The 17,782-nt window shown below is 32.6% G+C and overlaps 1 protein-coding gene across 1 annotated transcript in view; it reads right to left on the reverse strand.

Annotated features, from left to right (window-relative positions):
* LOC143064363 (chitin synthase chs-2-like) overlaps window positions 1-17,782 on the reverse strand; it is an 82,007-nt gene that overhangs the window by 11,557 nt on the left and 52,668 nt on the right. Inside the window, exons 22-32 of the mRNA XM_076237137.1 lie at window positions 16,487-17,442; window positions 15,373-15,489; window positions 15,070-15,207; window positions 14,573-14,685; window positions 13,265-13,367; window positions 12,742-12,895; window positions 10,989-11,168; window positions 10,039-10,174; window positions 8,903-9,103; window positions 8,504-8,731; window positions 6,842-7,787 (exon numbers count right to left, since the gene is read on the reverse strand). Of these exons, the coding sequence (XP_076093252.1) occupies window positions 6,842-7,787; window positions 8,504-8,731; window positions 8,903-9,103; window positions 10,039-10,174; window positions 10,989-11,168; window positions 12,742-12,895; window positions 13,265-13,367; window positions 14,573-14,685; window positions 15,070-15,207; window positions 15,373-15,489; window positions 16,487-17,442 (3,272 nt within the window). The remainder of the gene's footprint in view (window positions 1-6,841; window positions 7,788-8,503; window positions 8,732-8,902; window positions 9,104-10,038; window positions 10,175-10,988; window positions 11,169-12,741; window positions 12,896-13,264; window positions 13,368-14,572; window positions 14,686-15,069; window positions 15,208-15,372; window positions 15,490-16,486; window positions 17,443-17,782) is intronic.

The following is a 17,782-nucleotide window of genomic DNA, read 5'->3' on the forward strand; positions in this document are numbered from 1 at the left end:
GACACATTATTCAAGCTTGATACAGGTCTGAATTTGGATTTTAATTAAATATTTGACCTATTATAGATTTCTGAATAAATGTAGTCAAAGAACTTGAAATTGGTTATTTGATAGTAAATCTTTTGTCAAGACTATAAACAAATAAAGTTCAATTTCTTCTCAATGTCATATTTGAAATTTATGAAAATAAATAGGGAGATTACATCAATAAATATTAATAATTCACCAAAGTTTCATGAGAACTGCTGAAAGCTTTTTTGAGTTATTGTACAAAAACTGGAAAATCACCCCTTTTTTAATGATAAAATCCCATATCTAAGAAATGTAAAATGTAAAATTTATAAAATTTTAAATTTTAAAGGGAGCTTACATCAACAGATATAAACAATGTGCCGTTTCAGAATCTAATGAATTCTGGGTAATATTCCCAAAAGCGTACACAATAATGTTGTGATTGGTTAAGAACGTGATCAACTATAATAATTCAACCAATGACATAACGTTATTTTGATTTTGAAGTACGAACAATGAGATTACCCATAGTCCTCTAGATTCTGAAAAGGCGAATTGACCAAATATTCATGAGAATTGCTAAAAGCATTTTTAAGTTATTGTTCGAAAACTGGAAAATCACCCCTTTTTTTTTAATAAAACCCTGTAACTCTGAAACATAAAATCTAAAATTTATAAAAATCACCAGTGTCAACGTGATGATCGTAACTGCAGTTACGATGATCCCAATATGGCGAACACAGATATAGGGAAATTTTATAAGGCTGAATTTTCCACTTTAACAGCTTGTTTTCAGATTTGTATTATGTCAAGAAACATCTTTATAGGCATTGCCATTGAAATATTTTTTCGGACTGGATGGAAAAGCAACAATAAGAAAACGAAAATCGAGATACAAAAAATCATGATGATGATCGTAACTTTTATTTATTTTATCAACGATGATAGTAACTTTTACTTAAGATGATCGTAACTGTCTGTTCCAACAAAGCATTTTCTGATAAATAAGGACAAATAAAGCTGTCTAGTATGCGAAAAAATGCACGTTATCAGTTGATATTGTGATAATAATGAGGAAATGCACAAATGGTTATGACTTCGCGAGATTTCGTATTTATTTTTTTATCTAGTTCAATATTAAATTGCATTGGGGGTTAACAACTTTATATTGATTTCATATATTTTATATAAATAAGGTATTGGACAGTTAATATTAATGACCAGTTTGTTAAAATTGGATATTTTTTTTCATTTTTTTCCCCTACACTTTATAGGGACAATAGTACCTTTTGAGGATCTGGTATTTTTTGTGGACTTCAGACTTTATGGTTTCTTTTATCAACAGATTTACAATTTTCAAAGGAGAGGTTGAAAACATAAAGCATTAATAAGTGTAAATATATCTGTTGAATGAAAAAACAAGAGGCTCTCAAGAGCCTGAATCGCTCACCTGGTAAACAATGCCTTTGGCCATGTTTTTTGACGAAATAGAAAATAAAACACAAACTTTATTTTATACACCCTACTGATCATTCAAATGAAGTTTGGTTGAATTTGGTTGAGTAGTTTTAGAGGAGAAGATTTTTTAAAGTTATCAAATATGATGAACAAATTGTGAAAAATTGTCATTAAAGGACAATAACCCCTTAAGGGGTCAATTGACAATTTTGATCATATTAACTTATTTGTAGATCTTACTTGCTGATCATTTTTACTGTTTACAGTTTATCTTTATCTATAATAATATTCAAGATAATGACCAAAAACTGCAAAATTTCCTTAAAATTACCAATTAAGTGGCAGCAACCCAACAATGGGTTGTTTGATTCATCTGAAAATTTCAGGGCTGATAGATCTTGACCTAATGAACATTTTTACCCCATGTCAGATTTGCTTTAAATGCTTTAGTTTTTGAGATATAAGCCAAAAACTGCATTTGACCCCTATGTTCTATTTTAAGTAACGGTGGCCATGTTTTTTGACGGATCAAAAATCGAAGCACTAACTTTGTGCAGGATAATCTAAGGAACAATCTTGCTAAGTTTCATCCAAATTCATTCAGTAGTTTCAGAGGAGAAGATGTTTGAAAAATTGTTAATGACGACAGACGACGACGACGGACGCCAAGTGATGAGAAAAGCTCACCTTTCCTAAAAGGAAACGGCGTCCGTCGTCGTCTGTCGTCATTAACAAATTAAAAACTGCAAAATTTCCTTAAAATTACCAATTCAGGGGCAGCAACCTAGCAACGTGTCGTCCGATCCATCTGAATATTTCAGGGCAGATAGATTTTGACCTGATAAACAATTCAACCACAGTCAGATTTGATCTTAATGCTTTGTTTTTTGACATTTTACTCCTATGTTCTACTTTTAGCCGTGGCAGCCATCTTGTTTGGATGGCCGGGTCACCCGACACATTTTTTTAAACTAGATACCCAAAAGATGATTGTGGCCAAGTTTGGATTAATTTGGCCCAGTAGTTTCAGAGGAGAAGATTTTTGTAAAAGATTACTAAGATTTACGAAAAATGGTTAAAAATTGACTATAAAGGGCAATAACTCCTAAAGGGGTCAACTGACCATTTCGGTCATGTTGACTTATTTGTAAATCTAACTTTGCTGAACATTTTTGTTGTTTACAGTTTATCTCTATCTATAATAATATTCAAGATAATAACCAAAACAGCAAAATTTCCTTAAAATTACCAATTCAGGGGCAGCAACCCAACAATGGGTTGTCCAATTCATCTGAAAATTTCAGGGCAGATAGATCTTGACCTGATAAACAATTTAACCCCATGTCAGATTTGCTCTAAATGCTTTGGTTTTTGAGTTATAAGCCAAAAACTGCATTTTACCCCTATGTTCTATTTTTAGCCATGGCGGCCATTTTGGTTGGTTGGCCAGGTCACCGGACACAATTTTCAAACTAGATACCCCAATGATGGTTGTGGCCAAGTTTAGTTCAATTTGGCCCAGTAGTTTCAGAGGAGAAGATTTTTGTAAAAGATAACTAAGATTTATGAACAAGAGGCTCTCAAGAGCCTGAATCGCTCACCTGGTAAACAATGCCTTATTGAACATATTGAACCATGCCAGGCAAACATGTACAGCTAAGTTCATTATAAAAAGTGAACTCTTATTTAGGTTTGAATATTACAACGGGAAAGGATAATTTTGTAAGGTCATTTGAAAGTGTGAATATGTTCTAAATTGGTCAGACAATACATTTTGAAACTCCTACCTGAAACAGCAAAACAGTTAAATGATTTCATTAATAACAGTTAGGCATGGACCATTTAACTTGTAGGGGGACATGGTTTTTTTTCTGGTCAGAATATTTTCTATTTTTTGGAAGTAGCACAACAAATTATTTTTTTGCAAATTGCAAATTGAAAATTTCAGGACAGGTAGACCTTGACCTAATAAATATTTTAACTTCTAGTCTTATTTGCTCTAAATGCTGGAGTTTTTTAGATATAAGCGAAAAACTGCATTTTACCCTGTGTTCTATTTTTAGCCATGACGGCCATGTTTTTAGACAAAATAGAAAATAAAACACAAACTTTATTTTATACACCCTACTGATCATTCAGTTGAAGTTTGGTTGAATTTGGTTGAGTAGTTTTAGAGGAGAAGATTTTTTAAAGTTAGCAAATATGATGAACAAATTGTGAAAAAATTGTCATTAAAGGACAATAACCCCTTAAGGGGTCAATTGACAATTTTGGTCATATTTAACTTATTTGTAGATCTTACTTTGCTGATCATGTTTGCTATTTACAGTTTATCTTTATCTATAATGATATTCAAGATAATGACCAAAAACTGCAAAATTTCCTTAAAATTACCAATTAAGTGGCAGCAACCCAACAATGGTTTGTTTGATTCGTCTGAAAATTTCAGGGCTGATAGATCTTGACCTAAAGAACATTTTTACCCCTGTCAGATTTGCTCTAAATGCTTTCGTTTTTGAGATATAAGCCAAAAACTGCATTTGACCCCTATGTTCTATTTAAAGTAAGGGCGGCCATGTTTTTTGACGGATCAAAAATCGAAGCACACACTTTGTGCAGGATAATCTAAGGAACAATTTTAAGTTTCATTCAAATCCATTCAGTAGTTTCAGAGAAGAAGATGTTTGAAAAATTGTTAACGACGACGACGACGGACGCCAAGTGATGAGAAAAGCTCACATGGCCTTTTAGGCCAGGTGAGCTAAAAATGGTTAAAAATTGACTATAAAGGGCAATAACTCCTAAAGGGGTCAACTGACCATTTCAGTCATGTGACTTATTTTTAGGTCTTACTTTGCTGAACATTTTTGCTGTTTACAGTTTATCTCTACCTATAATAATATTCATGATAATAACCAAAAACAGCAAAATTTCCTTAAAATTTCCAATTCAGGGGCAGCAACCCAACAACGGGTTGTCCGATTCATCTGAAAATTTCAGGGCAGATAGATCTTGACCTGATAATCAATTTTACCCCACGTCAGATTTGCTCTAAATGCTTAGGTTTTTGAATTATAAGCCAAAAACTGCATTTGAGCCCTATGTTCTATTTTTAGCAATGGCGACCATGTTTGTTGATAGATCAAAACTTCGGATATAATTTATAAAGTAGATACCTTAAGGATCATTCAGTTAAAGTTTGGAAGTATTTGGCCTAGTAGTTTCAGAGGAGAAGATTCTTGAAATAGTTTACGACGACAGACGACGACAGACGACGGACGACGACGGACGCCAAGTGATGGCATAAGCTCACTTTGGCCCTTCGGGTCACGTGAGCTAAAAACCAATGAAACCGTCAATAAAGGGAGCTACTATTTGATTTTTATTTGGGGGAGGGCTAGGATGAATAATTTTGTCCTGCATTTTTTATGTTGAAATCTCTATCCTGCGTTTCTATTTTTACTCTATTCGGTCCTGCTTTTTTCATCCTGATTATTTTAACATAAATTGTCATCTTGCCTTTTTGTTTGGCCAAGATGTTCATCCAGCCTTTTTTTACTCGAATCTCCTGTCCTGCCTTTTCGGCCAAATTTCATCCCCCCCTTATAAAAATCAAGTGGTAGATCCCTTATTGATATGTTTGGCTTAACACAACTTCTTCGACTAACTTCAATAACACATGTTATATACCGTAGAAATGTAAGGATTTGTAGCTTGAAAAATCTTATATGAACATGTATACCATCTATTTTAACTTGTCCTTCTTTATATAAATAGCCAACCCATGGTAAATATAGGCAACAGTGGTCCAGTGGCGTATTCAGAGATTTTCATAAAGGGATGGGGGACTTGCTACCTAAGAGTAGGCCCGCTAGTCATTCTTCATTGATTCCCTATACAATCAACAAAATTGTCCCAACAAAAAGGTGATGTGAGCACCTTGACCCTCCCTCTAAGTCCGCCTCTGTAGTCGTAGTTTGATTAAGAAAAAAACAAGGCCAGGCAACAATTTAAAACTGTTAGAAAGTCATCAAAATAATGCAACTTCATGCCTTCCTTTACTTTATTCAGTAAAAGTTTTGGCCTGTATTCTTAAACTGTATCATGAGAATGATATTTATATCAACGTAAATCCATTTTGAATATTAACTAAATTACTCATAAGAAAATAATATTGTGGACATTTGCATATAAGTCTGCTAATCCCCTTATGTCATTTCTTTTTAGAATAGCGGTTTTCATTAATATTCTTTGTTTAATTTTAAAATCACAATTTTTTTTATCGTGACTGCTTAATAGGGTGTTCATTGAGTGAAAAAAAAATTCATAAATATGAGTTACGATCATCGTTTTATAAAAACAAGTCAAAGTTACGATCATCTATAGACGAAGTTACGATCCTCATCGTAATTTTTTGAATCTCGATTTTCGTTCTTCTGGTTGTTTTTCTATAATTTATGAAAAACACATTCAATGGCAATGCTTATAAAGATTTTTCTTGATATAAAACAAATATGAAAATAAGCTGTTAAAGTGGAGAAATCAGCCTTCTAAAATATCCCTACATTTGAGTCCGCCATATTGGGATGATCGTAATTGCAGTTACGATCATCATGTTGACGCCAGTGAAAAATGAAAAAGGAGCTCATGGCAATAGATATGAACAATTCACCAATATTCCTTGCAAGTTCATGAAAGCATTCTTAAGTTATTGTCCGAAAACTGGAAAATCCCCCCTTTTTTCATGAATAAAACCCCGAAACTCAGAAACGGTAAATTTGAAATTTCTAAAAAATTAAAAAGAGCTCACATCAATAGATATTAAAAATTCACCTAAGTATTATGTATATTGGTTTAAGCGTTTTTGAATTAATGTCCCACATGTTGAAGAGGGACGGATAGAGGGACGGAAGGACAACAGTATACCATAAATGGGCGTATAAAAATGAACGATAAACAAATGTAACACATAAACAAACAACAAACACTGAATTACAGGCTCCTGACTTGGGATAGGCCCATGTTTACAGAATGTGGTGGGGTTTAACATGTAAGCGGGATCATGACTCTCCCCTAACTTGGGACAGTGGTATAACAGTACAACATAAGAACGAACTATAAAAATCAGTTGAAAAAGGCTTAACTCATCAGATGGATAAAAATACAAATATAACAATTACAAGTAGAAGTGGCCATGTACTTGTACATCCCAACAACAAAATGACACTAAGTACAGATCTGAGAGTACTTAAATTATCAATCAGTACACATCCAACATCCAATGGATTTAGTGTAAAAATGTCATATAATTTGTTTGAGCGAAAAAAAAAGGTGACTCAGTAAAAAAAACGCTACCCCCAAAAAAACTTACTTTTTGATAAAACTATGCCAGAAATCTATTTCCTCTTTATTCATCTGCATTGTGTGTCCAACTTGAAATTCTTTAAGCTCTAACCATTTGGGATTTTTGAGATCATTTCTTTGTTTTTTCTCTTTTTGATAAATATATTCATCTTCTTTTGTTCGTTTTTCTTTCTCTTCTTCATCTGAGTCAGTATCTGACAAACCACCAGCAAATGAGACAGATTTTCTTTGTTTTGGAGGTTTTATTTCATCCACTTTGACTTCTTCTAGTACAGATCCACCCTTACCTTGTAACTTCATAAACATTTCCATATTTTTGTTCATCTGTTCTAAAAGAACAACACTTTTGTCTTCCTTTCTGGTAATGTCCATCAATCCTTTTAGATCTTGTAACTGAAACTTTGGCATGAATCGACTAAACCAACCCTGTTTCTTTTTTTCCTCTTTTTCTTTCCTTTTTTTCTCCTCTTCCTCTTTCTCTGCCTTTGTTTTCTTTTTGGGAACTTCTCTGGTTCCCCAAGAAACTATGTTCATGTTAACCAGAGAGTAAATGACAAGAAGTAAAAATCCACTGGGCACACACAGGAAGTAGAGAGCTCCGTATATGATACAGCTGAATTCCCAGGGATGTAAGACAGCAGCAAACAAGAAAATGAAAACCATTGCGCATAAAAAGATAACACTTGGATGAAAAGGACTTTCCCTGACAGCTGTAATTATACACCCAACAAATACCACCATCATTATAAAGGAATAGACCGCACTTAGGATTTCTGCTACCATGATCTGGTATTTTGGTTTCACTGTGAAGCAAAGTATGGTGTAAACAAATGCTGGTGTAAGGGCTATGGCATAGGATGTCAGAAGGTCCAATTTAAACACAGTTAAATAGGACCCAGCAATCATCATTATAACAGTGGAAGGTCCAATTAAAGTTGACACCATTAATGCACCTGAAAAGTAATAAATTATATAATACTGTCATTATTATACACCTCCTAAGACATCTTAAACAAGAGAAAGTATTTGTAGAACACCTAAGTGTGGAAATGTAGCTCCTTTATTTATTCCATATGATATTTTTTGTCAATATGAGGAACCATGTGTACAAGTTAATGATACCTTAATTTAATTACTTTGACTAAAATCTTTAACTGGAGAAATTGTACTGGTTTTACACTATCTCAGTCAAAATCATAGTTTAAGGTATAATCTTAAAAATTTCATATCATTATGAACAGTTGTTTATACATTACATGTGTTGTCTCATATTTAATCTTACTGGTATAATTCTATCATTTAGTTTTTTTTTTTAATTCTAACTTAATTGTAAAATTATTAAAAAAATCAAATACTTTTGTTAATTGACAGTATCTTGTTTTTGGTATTTTTAACAATGCCATACAAGTGGGAGGTTAAGCTAGCCATAAAATCAGGTTCAACACACCATTTTTTTTTAAATGCCCTGTACCAAGTCAGGAATATGGCAGTTGTTATCAAAAAGTCTGTTTCTATGTATGTTGGTGTTTGTAGCAGTTCAGTGTTTCTGTTGTTTTCATCTTATAGTTAATGTGTTTCCCTCAGTTTTGGTTTGTAACCTAGATTTGTTTTTTACTTAATTGATTGTGATATGGGGTATACTATTATTGCCTTTATTAAACATACCAACCTTGATAAAACATGTATAGCCAACTGATGTTGTTGTTTATAGACACAGTATTACTTGCATCAGCCAGCAAGTCCATAATATTAGCAATGGTTGAAGGCATCCAGCGTCTACGTTGGTTGAAGAATTCTCCAAATCCTTCGGGTGCATAAGTATAGGCATCTGAAGCAGCAGCATAATCTACTCTATATCCTTGTTGTAACAGTAAAGTACAAAGCCACCTGTCTTCACCTTAATTAAAAAGATAAAAAATGTAAGTTTTCATAAACAATTTACAAGTTTAGAAATCGAATACTGTAAACCAACATATTTTCACAGATAAATTATTCAGCTCTTTTCAGTTGTAATGGTAAAGAGATTGTTCTGGCAGATGTGTGTTTTAACAGATATGAAGTTCCATACCTTGATCATACATAAGATGATGTGAAGCCTCTGTTGGTTTGATGGTATACTTTCTCATGATATTGTCATCCATTAGAGCAGAACCTCGAAACAAACTAAAGCATCCAGGACTACACAGCACACAGCCAAGGACATGCTCTGTTGATTTCTGTAACCAATGAGCAACAGCATACTCAAATTTTTGGTACCATACCATGGGCCCTGAAAAAAGATGTATTCAATAAAAAATTAATGGTTCATTACCCAAAAGCCTAAATTCTAAATAAATGGAGAATGTGTCCATGTGAGTATAGAGTTATAAAGGGACATAACTAGAGAACTGTACAAGTGACACCACCTAAACACCAACTTGATTTGTGTTTTATGGTACTAAGCATTATATATAAGTTTTATAACATTTGATTGAGGCAAACTAAAGCCAATGAGACTGGAAGAGAAAGGAAACTAATTTTTGGACATACATATGTTCAGATTTAAAGAGGTATAGACAAGGGTAACACTTAATGCTCCCCCTGCCGCATCTTGAGCATAAAAACGAATGCAGGTCTGTCGTACTATAACTCTCATATTTTCATAAGGAGACATACTACATACTTTCAACGGCATGCAGCAATAACCTTGTGTTAGTTGCCAGATTGTATGGGTGTTTATTTATTAAAATTGAGAATGGAAATAGGGAATGTGTCAACAACAAAACTCAATCAAAGGGTGAAAATGGCCCAATGGGTCTTCAACACACTGAAAAAATCCCAAACCCAAAGGCAGGATCTGCTAGCCCTAAACACAAATGTGAACTAGTTCACAATATTTGGCATCAGGTTTTGCTAGAATAACAAGCAGGGGCCATTTTCACAGAAAAAAATCTCAAGAATATAATTCAACATATGTTACAATGAATTTTTCATGACTAACAACAATTTTTTCTTGTTAGATTTTCTATGAAATGAGTCACACATCTATATGTTGTTATTATTGATTCTCTTGATTCATATAGGTTACATGCTTTCTATCCAAAAGACTTATGTAAGTAGTCCAGAAATTTATAGACCTTAGTAGATAATATGGAGATATCCAATATGGTGAAAATCTTAATACAGCAGTAACCACACAAAGTTAAATTATTGTTGACTAGTAACCTTTCCCTATAGGATGAATACGTCCACATGCAGCACCTAGTTCTTCATTTTTCTGCATTCTATCCACCAGTAGTCTGACAGCTTTAGGTGTAAAATCCACATCTCCATCTAAAGCAAGGATAAAGGTATTCTCTGCCTGAAAGGAAGGTTCATATTTATTACGCAAAACTTTCACCATCAATTAATACCAGGGTTTTTAATATAACAGTTTGACAGAATAAAACTGATGACTCATAGTAAAACTTGTATCACATTCAATATAACATTACTACTGAGCTTCCCATTGGTCTAAACATTACACTAAATCCCATACAACTATACTGATGAGTCAGCACCTAATAAAAACGAATTTTCAACCAGTCACATTCTGCTAATGTCAAAATCCGTTAAATTCTTGTTTCAAATAGTACTGAATAATTCTTTAAGACATTTCTGTCAATGGCCTTCTTCAGTTTCTTTATTTTCCTTCTTTACTACATGGTAGACCTTTTACCTTCACAAGCATTAAGATGCTATAACATTATGTTTCATGGACCATTACATTTTTTTTTTAAATTTCAAAATATTTAATTTGGTCATCAAGTGATACTTTCATTGCCATCTGAAAACCAAAGTTGTGACAGATTGACTAAAATGGGCAGACAAATGCATCATTTTATAAACACCCCATGTACTTTCTTTGAGGTAGAGTATAATAAAGGTCCTCAAAAAATCTTTAAGGACCTCTAGAAAGAAAAAAAATAGAATTACCTTCAATTCGGGACCTCCCCAATTTAATTTCAGATTTATATTCATGGAATATTACTATATAACTTTTTAAGGACATAAGCTTCTATTCATATAATAAACTGGAATAGATAATATTTATCAAATTTTTCAGTAATTTTAAATATGGTTAAAAGTAAAATCACAAAAATACTGAACTCAGAGGAAAACAATTGTATCCTTACCCTATACAACACTTCATCATCTAATATATTGAAGATCTGACTCTTGCCAACTCTGCCAGGTGCATTATTGTAATCCCATGTGGCTAGTTCACTGATTTTATTATCTGCTAAGGCACCAAGTACCCTCTCTTGACACTCTTTAATAATACGATATCCCAGCAAATAGTACATATACATAACCTACAATAACAGCAAACTTTATATCTTATCTTTAATAATACGATATCCCAGTGATGCTCGAGGCAAAATATTTGACTATCCAAATCTTATTAAAAAAATGGAGTATTGTTTTATGTGCTTAATTTTATTTACCAACTAGACAAAGTGATGCCTCAAAACTCCACTTTGAAGTTACTGTATTATAACAAAGTCAATGTTAAGACTTTCTTCCAGATATTATTGTGTCTAGGAGACACAAATAATGCCCCCGCAAATGGAAGGTTTTTTTTAAAATACACAAAGTTGAACATGGGAGCAGACCTCTTATAAAAGTAAAAAGTCAAAAATATTACAATGTTCAACTACAGTCGACTCTCGTTATCTCGAAGTCAGCCTGACCAGAGAAATATTTCAAGATGCACATAGTTCGACTCAAACGAAAACCGGAAGTTTGACAGAACAAGGGACACAACTCTTGCTTAGCTTTGTAAAGCTAAAATAAATCCGGGTGAATATTGGAAGGGGATCGATATTCTGGTATCAGATCGATGTACTTGAATGTCAAGGTCTTTCATTATTATAATAACTTATTTTTACTTTTTCAATTGTTTCAGTTACAACCTTTTCCTATGGCTTTTATCTGAGAGAGTAATTTCCAATCGATAGTTCCGTTATTCAGGTCATTTATAGTTGACAAAATTATTTATTCTCGGATACAAGAAACTTTAGAAAATTTAGATTCCTCTTCATTTTGTTTTATCTCACTCTTATCAAAAGAAAATACAACAAGATTAAAGACGCCGATTGAGTATTTTTTAGGTGATCATCAACGGAAGTCATAATCCTTACTTTATACACCAAGCTCATTAGTGTAAATCACAATTAATTGTTTTGTAAACATTTCAAATACTTTTTCATGAACATTAACAATGCGTCACTAATTATTTATAAAAATTCTATAAAAGATAATCTTAGGCAAACACTCGTGGAAATAGCATGTCATAAATCAATACAGTGGTCAGTGACTGAAAAATTAATTACATGTGTATTGTCACATTAACTCTTCAATTCATTTAAATGCCAGAGGTCATGTTTTGACATATGTGTACTAGTTAGAGATAAATAATGAATTTTTAATGCTTTTGTTAACCTTGGGATCATAAATTTAGTTTGACTCAACGGAAATTTCGACTCATCCAATTTTGACTCATCAGGAGTCGAATTACATACATTTATATGGAACAAAGTTCGGGACCACGTGAAAACTTCGACTCATCCGAAATTTCGAGTTAACCAAGTTCGAGACAACGAGAGTTAACTGTATCTCTCAAAAGAGCAACAATTACCAAAAATCAAATCCCTGACCCCATGCACTTCTTTAATATATGTACAAACAGACAACAAATAGAAAACTTCCTAGGATTCAAACTGTTGGAGAAGTTATGCGGAATAACTATATACACATAATGAGACGGACATATGGAAGGATGGATGGAAGGACGAACGGACAGGGGTAGAACAATATGCACCCCAACTTTCAGTTGCAAGGCATAAAAACATACATATAATCTGTAAATATCTTTATCTTACATACCTGTGACCATCTTTTCCTGTGTCGTATTTTGTTCTTATCTTTGAGATGGACATACATCATGTTTTCCCCAGGAAGATCAAAAACAAGCTGTGCACCATATGGGGAGGGGATCTTCATAGGAGTAGCCAGTTTGATCTGCTTATGATGGATGGCACTATAAAATTTGATAAAAGTTTGAATTAAAGCAACTGTCTTCCAAAAAGGATGTTTTGGAGTCATCATCTATTAAAGAATGAAATCTTTGAGAGAAAGATGCTAGAGTGTTGGAAACTAACAATTACAATATTTATACCGTATGTAGCAGTGTAAAGTATGCAGTTGTGTATAATATGCACACCATTTTTCTTCCTCCAAAATTTTGAAATTCAGTGGTTTTAACATTTCTATTTCCTACAGAATCATTATTTAGGCTTCATTGATATGGTATCTGAGTAGTGGTATGCATTTACTTTCTACAGTAAAATATTTAAACTAAATCTAGATTGAAATTTAATTTATTTTTCAAGTCAAACTGTGTACTTACTTTGCAGCTTCCTGCATCACCTCCATAAACAGTTTCACAAAGGCGTTTGGCACTCTATCTTCTTCTTCATCAAATTCAAACGCATCATCAAATAGAATATGTGCTAAAAGTGGGGATTTAGATAGGAAATTAATTTGAATCAAAAATATAAGCGTGCTCAAGTCCATTCCATTAAAAAATACATTTAAAAATATAATAGATATAATATTCACAACTAAATTATTTAAAGCTAACCACAATAAATATATCACAAAATTTGCTCAAAAGCAAGAAAGGAAAAAAACAATTAATGTAGACTTATTTCTTGTAGTTTTCTCTTTAATATGTTGTGCTGTTACGACATTGTATGTGTCTGTCCCAAGTGAGGAACCTGTTATTCCGTGGGTATTTGTTATTGCTGTAAATCATGGTTGTTTTCCTTTTGTTTTGTATTATAAATCTTCTCATTTTAAATGATCTACGTTTGTAATTTTGGGGCTTTTTAAGTTTGATAGTATACAGTATGGCTTATGCTCATTGTTTAAGGTTGTACAGTGATCTTAAGTTGCTAACCATTTACATCATAGGGTCTCTGGTAAGTTTATCATTGGTCATCATATTATATATATAGATTCTACCACTGGATCGAGTGTGATACAATATTTATCCACTCGAGACAGTTAAATTTTCAAATTTAAAGCCGAGCATTTTAAATATTTAAAATTTAACTGTTGAGAGTGGATAAATATCGTATTACATGAGATGTGGTGGTGGAATCTGTTTCTCTAATGATTTTCTAACAATATGTAGGCAAACTTATTCCTTCATTTGCGACTGATCTGCAAAAAAAGGTGTTCTTTCTATGTGATGTCATCAGGCATGGTCGCCTTTTTTCATGCCGTAACAATAGGAAATTCAAAGGAAAACAAGAAAATTTGACGTCATAATCGGATTTTAACCAATGAAGAGCTGAGATCAAACGAACCACACGTTGATTAAATTTTTTTATGCAATGGGTGCAGAAATGGATAAATTGTAGAATTAGAGAAATCTTCTTATAATTGTATATGCATGTTTAAAAATTAAATTGGCCACATGTAAGATTGATGTATGTGTCTTTTTTATCTATTTATTCTTAATGTTTCATACTTGGCAACAATCCTCATTTTTGGATATTAACAAACAAAAAAAAAATCTTAGTAAAGTCAAAAACAAATTTTTCATAATTTTGGCAATAAAATATTAAATATAAGATCCTACATTAAACATCTGTGAAGAAATTTAAAGTAAATTTTGAAATTCAAGTTCTTTAATGTTTAAAAATCAAACCTTGAAATTCATAATATTCAAAGTCTTCTGGATCTAGATTTTCTGCTTCATCTGGGTGTTGTTCTCTGAACAAATCAACAGCCTGTTTTCTTATAAACTGGTCCATATCAACTCTGAACATACAATATAACATAGGATATACAATGTATAACATATAACTCCTTTTCATAACCTTTTATAGTTGACTATGTGGTATGGGCTTTGCTCAATGTTGAAGGCCTACGGTGACCTATAGTTGTTAATTTCTGTGTCATTTTGGTCTCTTGTAGAGAGTTGTCTCATTGGCAATCATACCACATCTTCTTTTTTATATGGAAACAATTATTTTTTCTATAATTTTTTCACTCACTCATTTAAAGAATTCAACATATATGATAAACTACATTAGCGTACCTTTAATTTGATGAGAAAAATAATTTTAAGACTGTAAAATATCTTATATATGATATTATTTAATACAACCAAGGCGCAGTTTCATATATTATTTAATAGCATACCTATATAAAGACTTTAATATTTGCACCATTTCTAATCTGTTTTCGTGCCACATTGTGGCACAAGCATATATCATTGGAGGTATCTTCTTCATTTTTGATCTATCAGTGCCTGTATGTTTTGAATCATCATTGCTTAACCTATTAATAAATAAAACAGCTTTTACCCTTGAGACATAAAAAATTATAAATAATGAATTAGATTTCATGGTAAGAGCCATTATTTTTCCCCTGTAATTGAAAAAAAGAAAAAAAGTTATTCAATAGAAAACTTTCTAAAGTTTTACAGAAAGTTAAAATATTCACCTGTAAAGTTCCTTTTCACCTTCAAACTCTCTTCTAATTCTTTTGTTGTGTCGTCTTCTGTTCATAATTAGATGTTGTTCTAACAAAATACTGCAGTACAATGGGTTTACAAATAATCTGTAAAATATTATAAATAATTACACAAGTGTGTTATTTGATAAAAGCCATTTGAATAACAATTTCATGAAAATCTATTTATAATCTGTTGTTAAATATAAAAAAAAGAAGATGTGGTATGATTGCCAATGAGACAACTCTCTACAAGAGACCAAAATGACACAGAAATTAACAATTATAGGTCACCCTACACCTTCAAAAATGAACAAAGCCCATACAGCATAGTCAGTTATAAAAGGCCCCAAATGACAATGTAAAACAATTCAAAAGAGAAAACTAACAGCATTATTTATGAATCAAAAAATGAACAAAAACAAATATGTAACACATTGACAAACGACAACCACTGAATTACAGGCTCCTGACTTGGGACAGACACATACATATCAAATGTGGCATGTTAAACATGTTAGCGTGATCCCAACCCTCCCCTAACCTGGGACAGTGGTTTAACAGTACAACATAAGAATGAACTATAAAAATCAGTTGAAAAAGGCTTAACTCATCAGATGGACAAAAATACAAGTGGACGTGGCCAGGTTCTTGTACATCCCGACAAAAATACACTAGGTACAGACCTAAGAGTACTCACAGTCAGTTCAAAGCCACTAACAAGTAATAAAAAAAATCATGCATCTAAGACTTAATTATCAATCCGTACACATCCAACATCCAATGGATTTAGTGTAAAGACATAATAAACAGTCAGAGAAAAACATGACCTTGTGCAATGCCAAAGTTTTTTTTTATAAACAAATCATATAAATTGAATGTCTTCTTCCAATTATTAATGCTGTTACTATCTATTTTTCAGCATACTATTTCCATTCTCAATTTTATTGATAAAATCTAACAGTATTCAATTTTTAGGGAGAAAAAACATTTTTAAAATACATTTTACCTTAATTCAAGGAAAATTTTGTCAGGACCATTTTTCAAAACAGATAACATAAACAATACATAATCCACAAAAATATCAATAGAAAAATAAGCATACCTATCAATCTTTGCCAATCTTTCTTGTTTAGGGAACCAGATATATTTTGCTATCCAGTAAGCTGACATCAACCAAAGCAATCCTAGTAGGAAATGGTACCAGTGTTGTTCCCCATATGACTTTGTAGCATTTTCAGGCTGACAATATAACTCTTCCTTTGTGAAGGGATCTAAGATACGATATTCACAGTCAAGAACTACAAGTCCTACAGCAACTGGAGTGGACAATAAGGCTGCTATTGAAAATGACACAACTTGCATCTTAAGTCTACATATTGTGTAAGAAATGTAGTAAGCCAGATATGATCCAATTGTTAAACATATTATAGATGTGTAATCTTTAATGTAGTTGTAATGACCATACGTAGTTTCTGGTAAAACATTCTCATATCTGTCATCAGTGAGGGTGGACATCGCTGCAGATACATCCATATTTCTATCATCACGTAGAACATAAGCCATTGCTATGGTAATACCTATTTTGAATAATGATGTTACAGTTGTAACAATTGGTCGACTTTCTTGTAAATCAAATTTTATCTTCAGCACAAACTGCTGTAGGAGACTTCGACTGGAACCAAATGCTCGATCATCCATAAAATTTTCCCACCATGAAAATGAACAAAGAAGCAAACAAAATACAACTTCAAGTACAGTCTCCCAATCTTTGGATGGTTCCTGTATTTCTAATAGAAAGCCATTATTGATGACGACAGGTATAACTGATATCTGTGCTATAATTGCCATCAAATCTGCTGCAAATCCTAGGATTCTCTTGAAAGTCCTGCAACCTCCTCTGTGGGTAGAATCATCTTTGGCAAAAAAAGGTTTCAGAATGCTAGGCAAAATACATGTTGCACTCAATACCATGATCCCACGAGCTGAATGCATTTCTCCTAAATATTTGAAGACTAGGTAACTCAATCCCACAGAGTGAGCACATTCCATAAATGTTACCTAAAATATCAATAAAACTATAGTTCTTCAAAATCTCAAAATATGTACAAGTATATCATTCTTTCATGTCATTGAATATGCATATCTTAACAGTTTGGTATATGTGTAGATTGTGTACAATGTGTTACTTATACTTTGTCCTATTTGTTTTTAGAGTCTAACTATTATAATTTCTCTAGACAACACATAAAAACCCTGAACGTTTTATATGTTGACTAGTAAGGCATACCCACTTGTTATTAAAAGTATTGACCATGGTAAACAAGAAGTAGGTGCCTGTATGATCATAAAATCAGAGATGAGTATCTCCTTGATCTGAAAATTATCATTTTTTTCTAAA

Source organism: Mytilus galloprovincialis, chromosome 2 (genome assembly GCF_965363235.1).
Source record: "Mytilus galloprovincialis chromosome 2, xbMytGall1.hap1.1, whole genome shotgun sequence".
Lineage (NCBI taxonomy): Eukaryota > Metazoa > Mollusca > Bivalvia > Mytilida > Mytilidae > Mytilus > Mytilus galloprovincialis.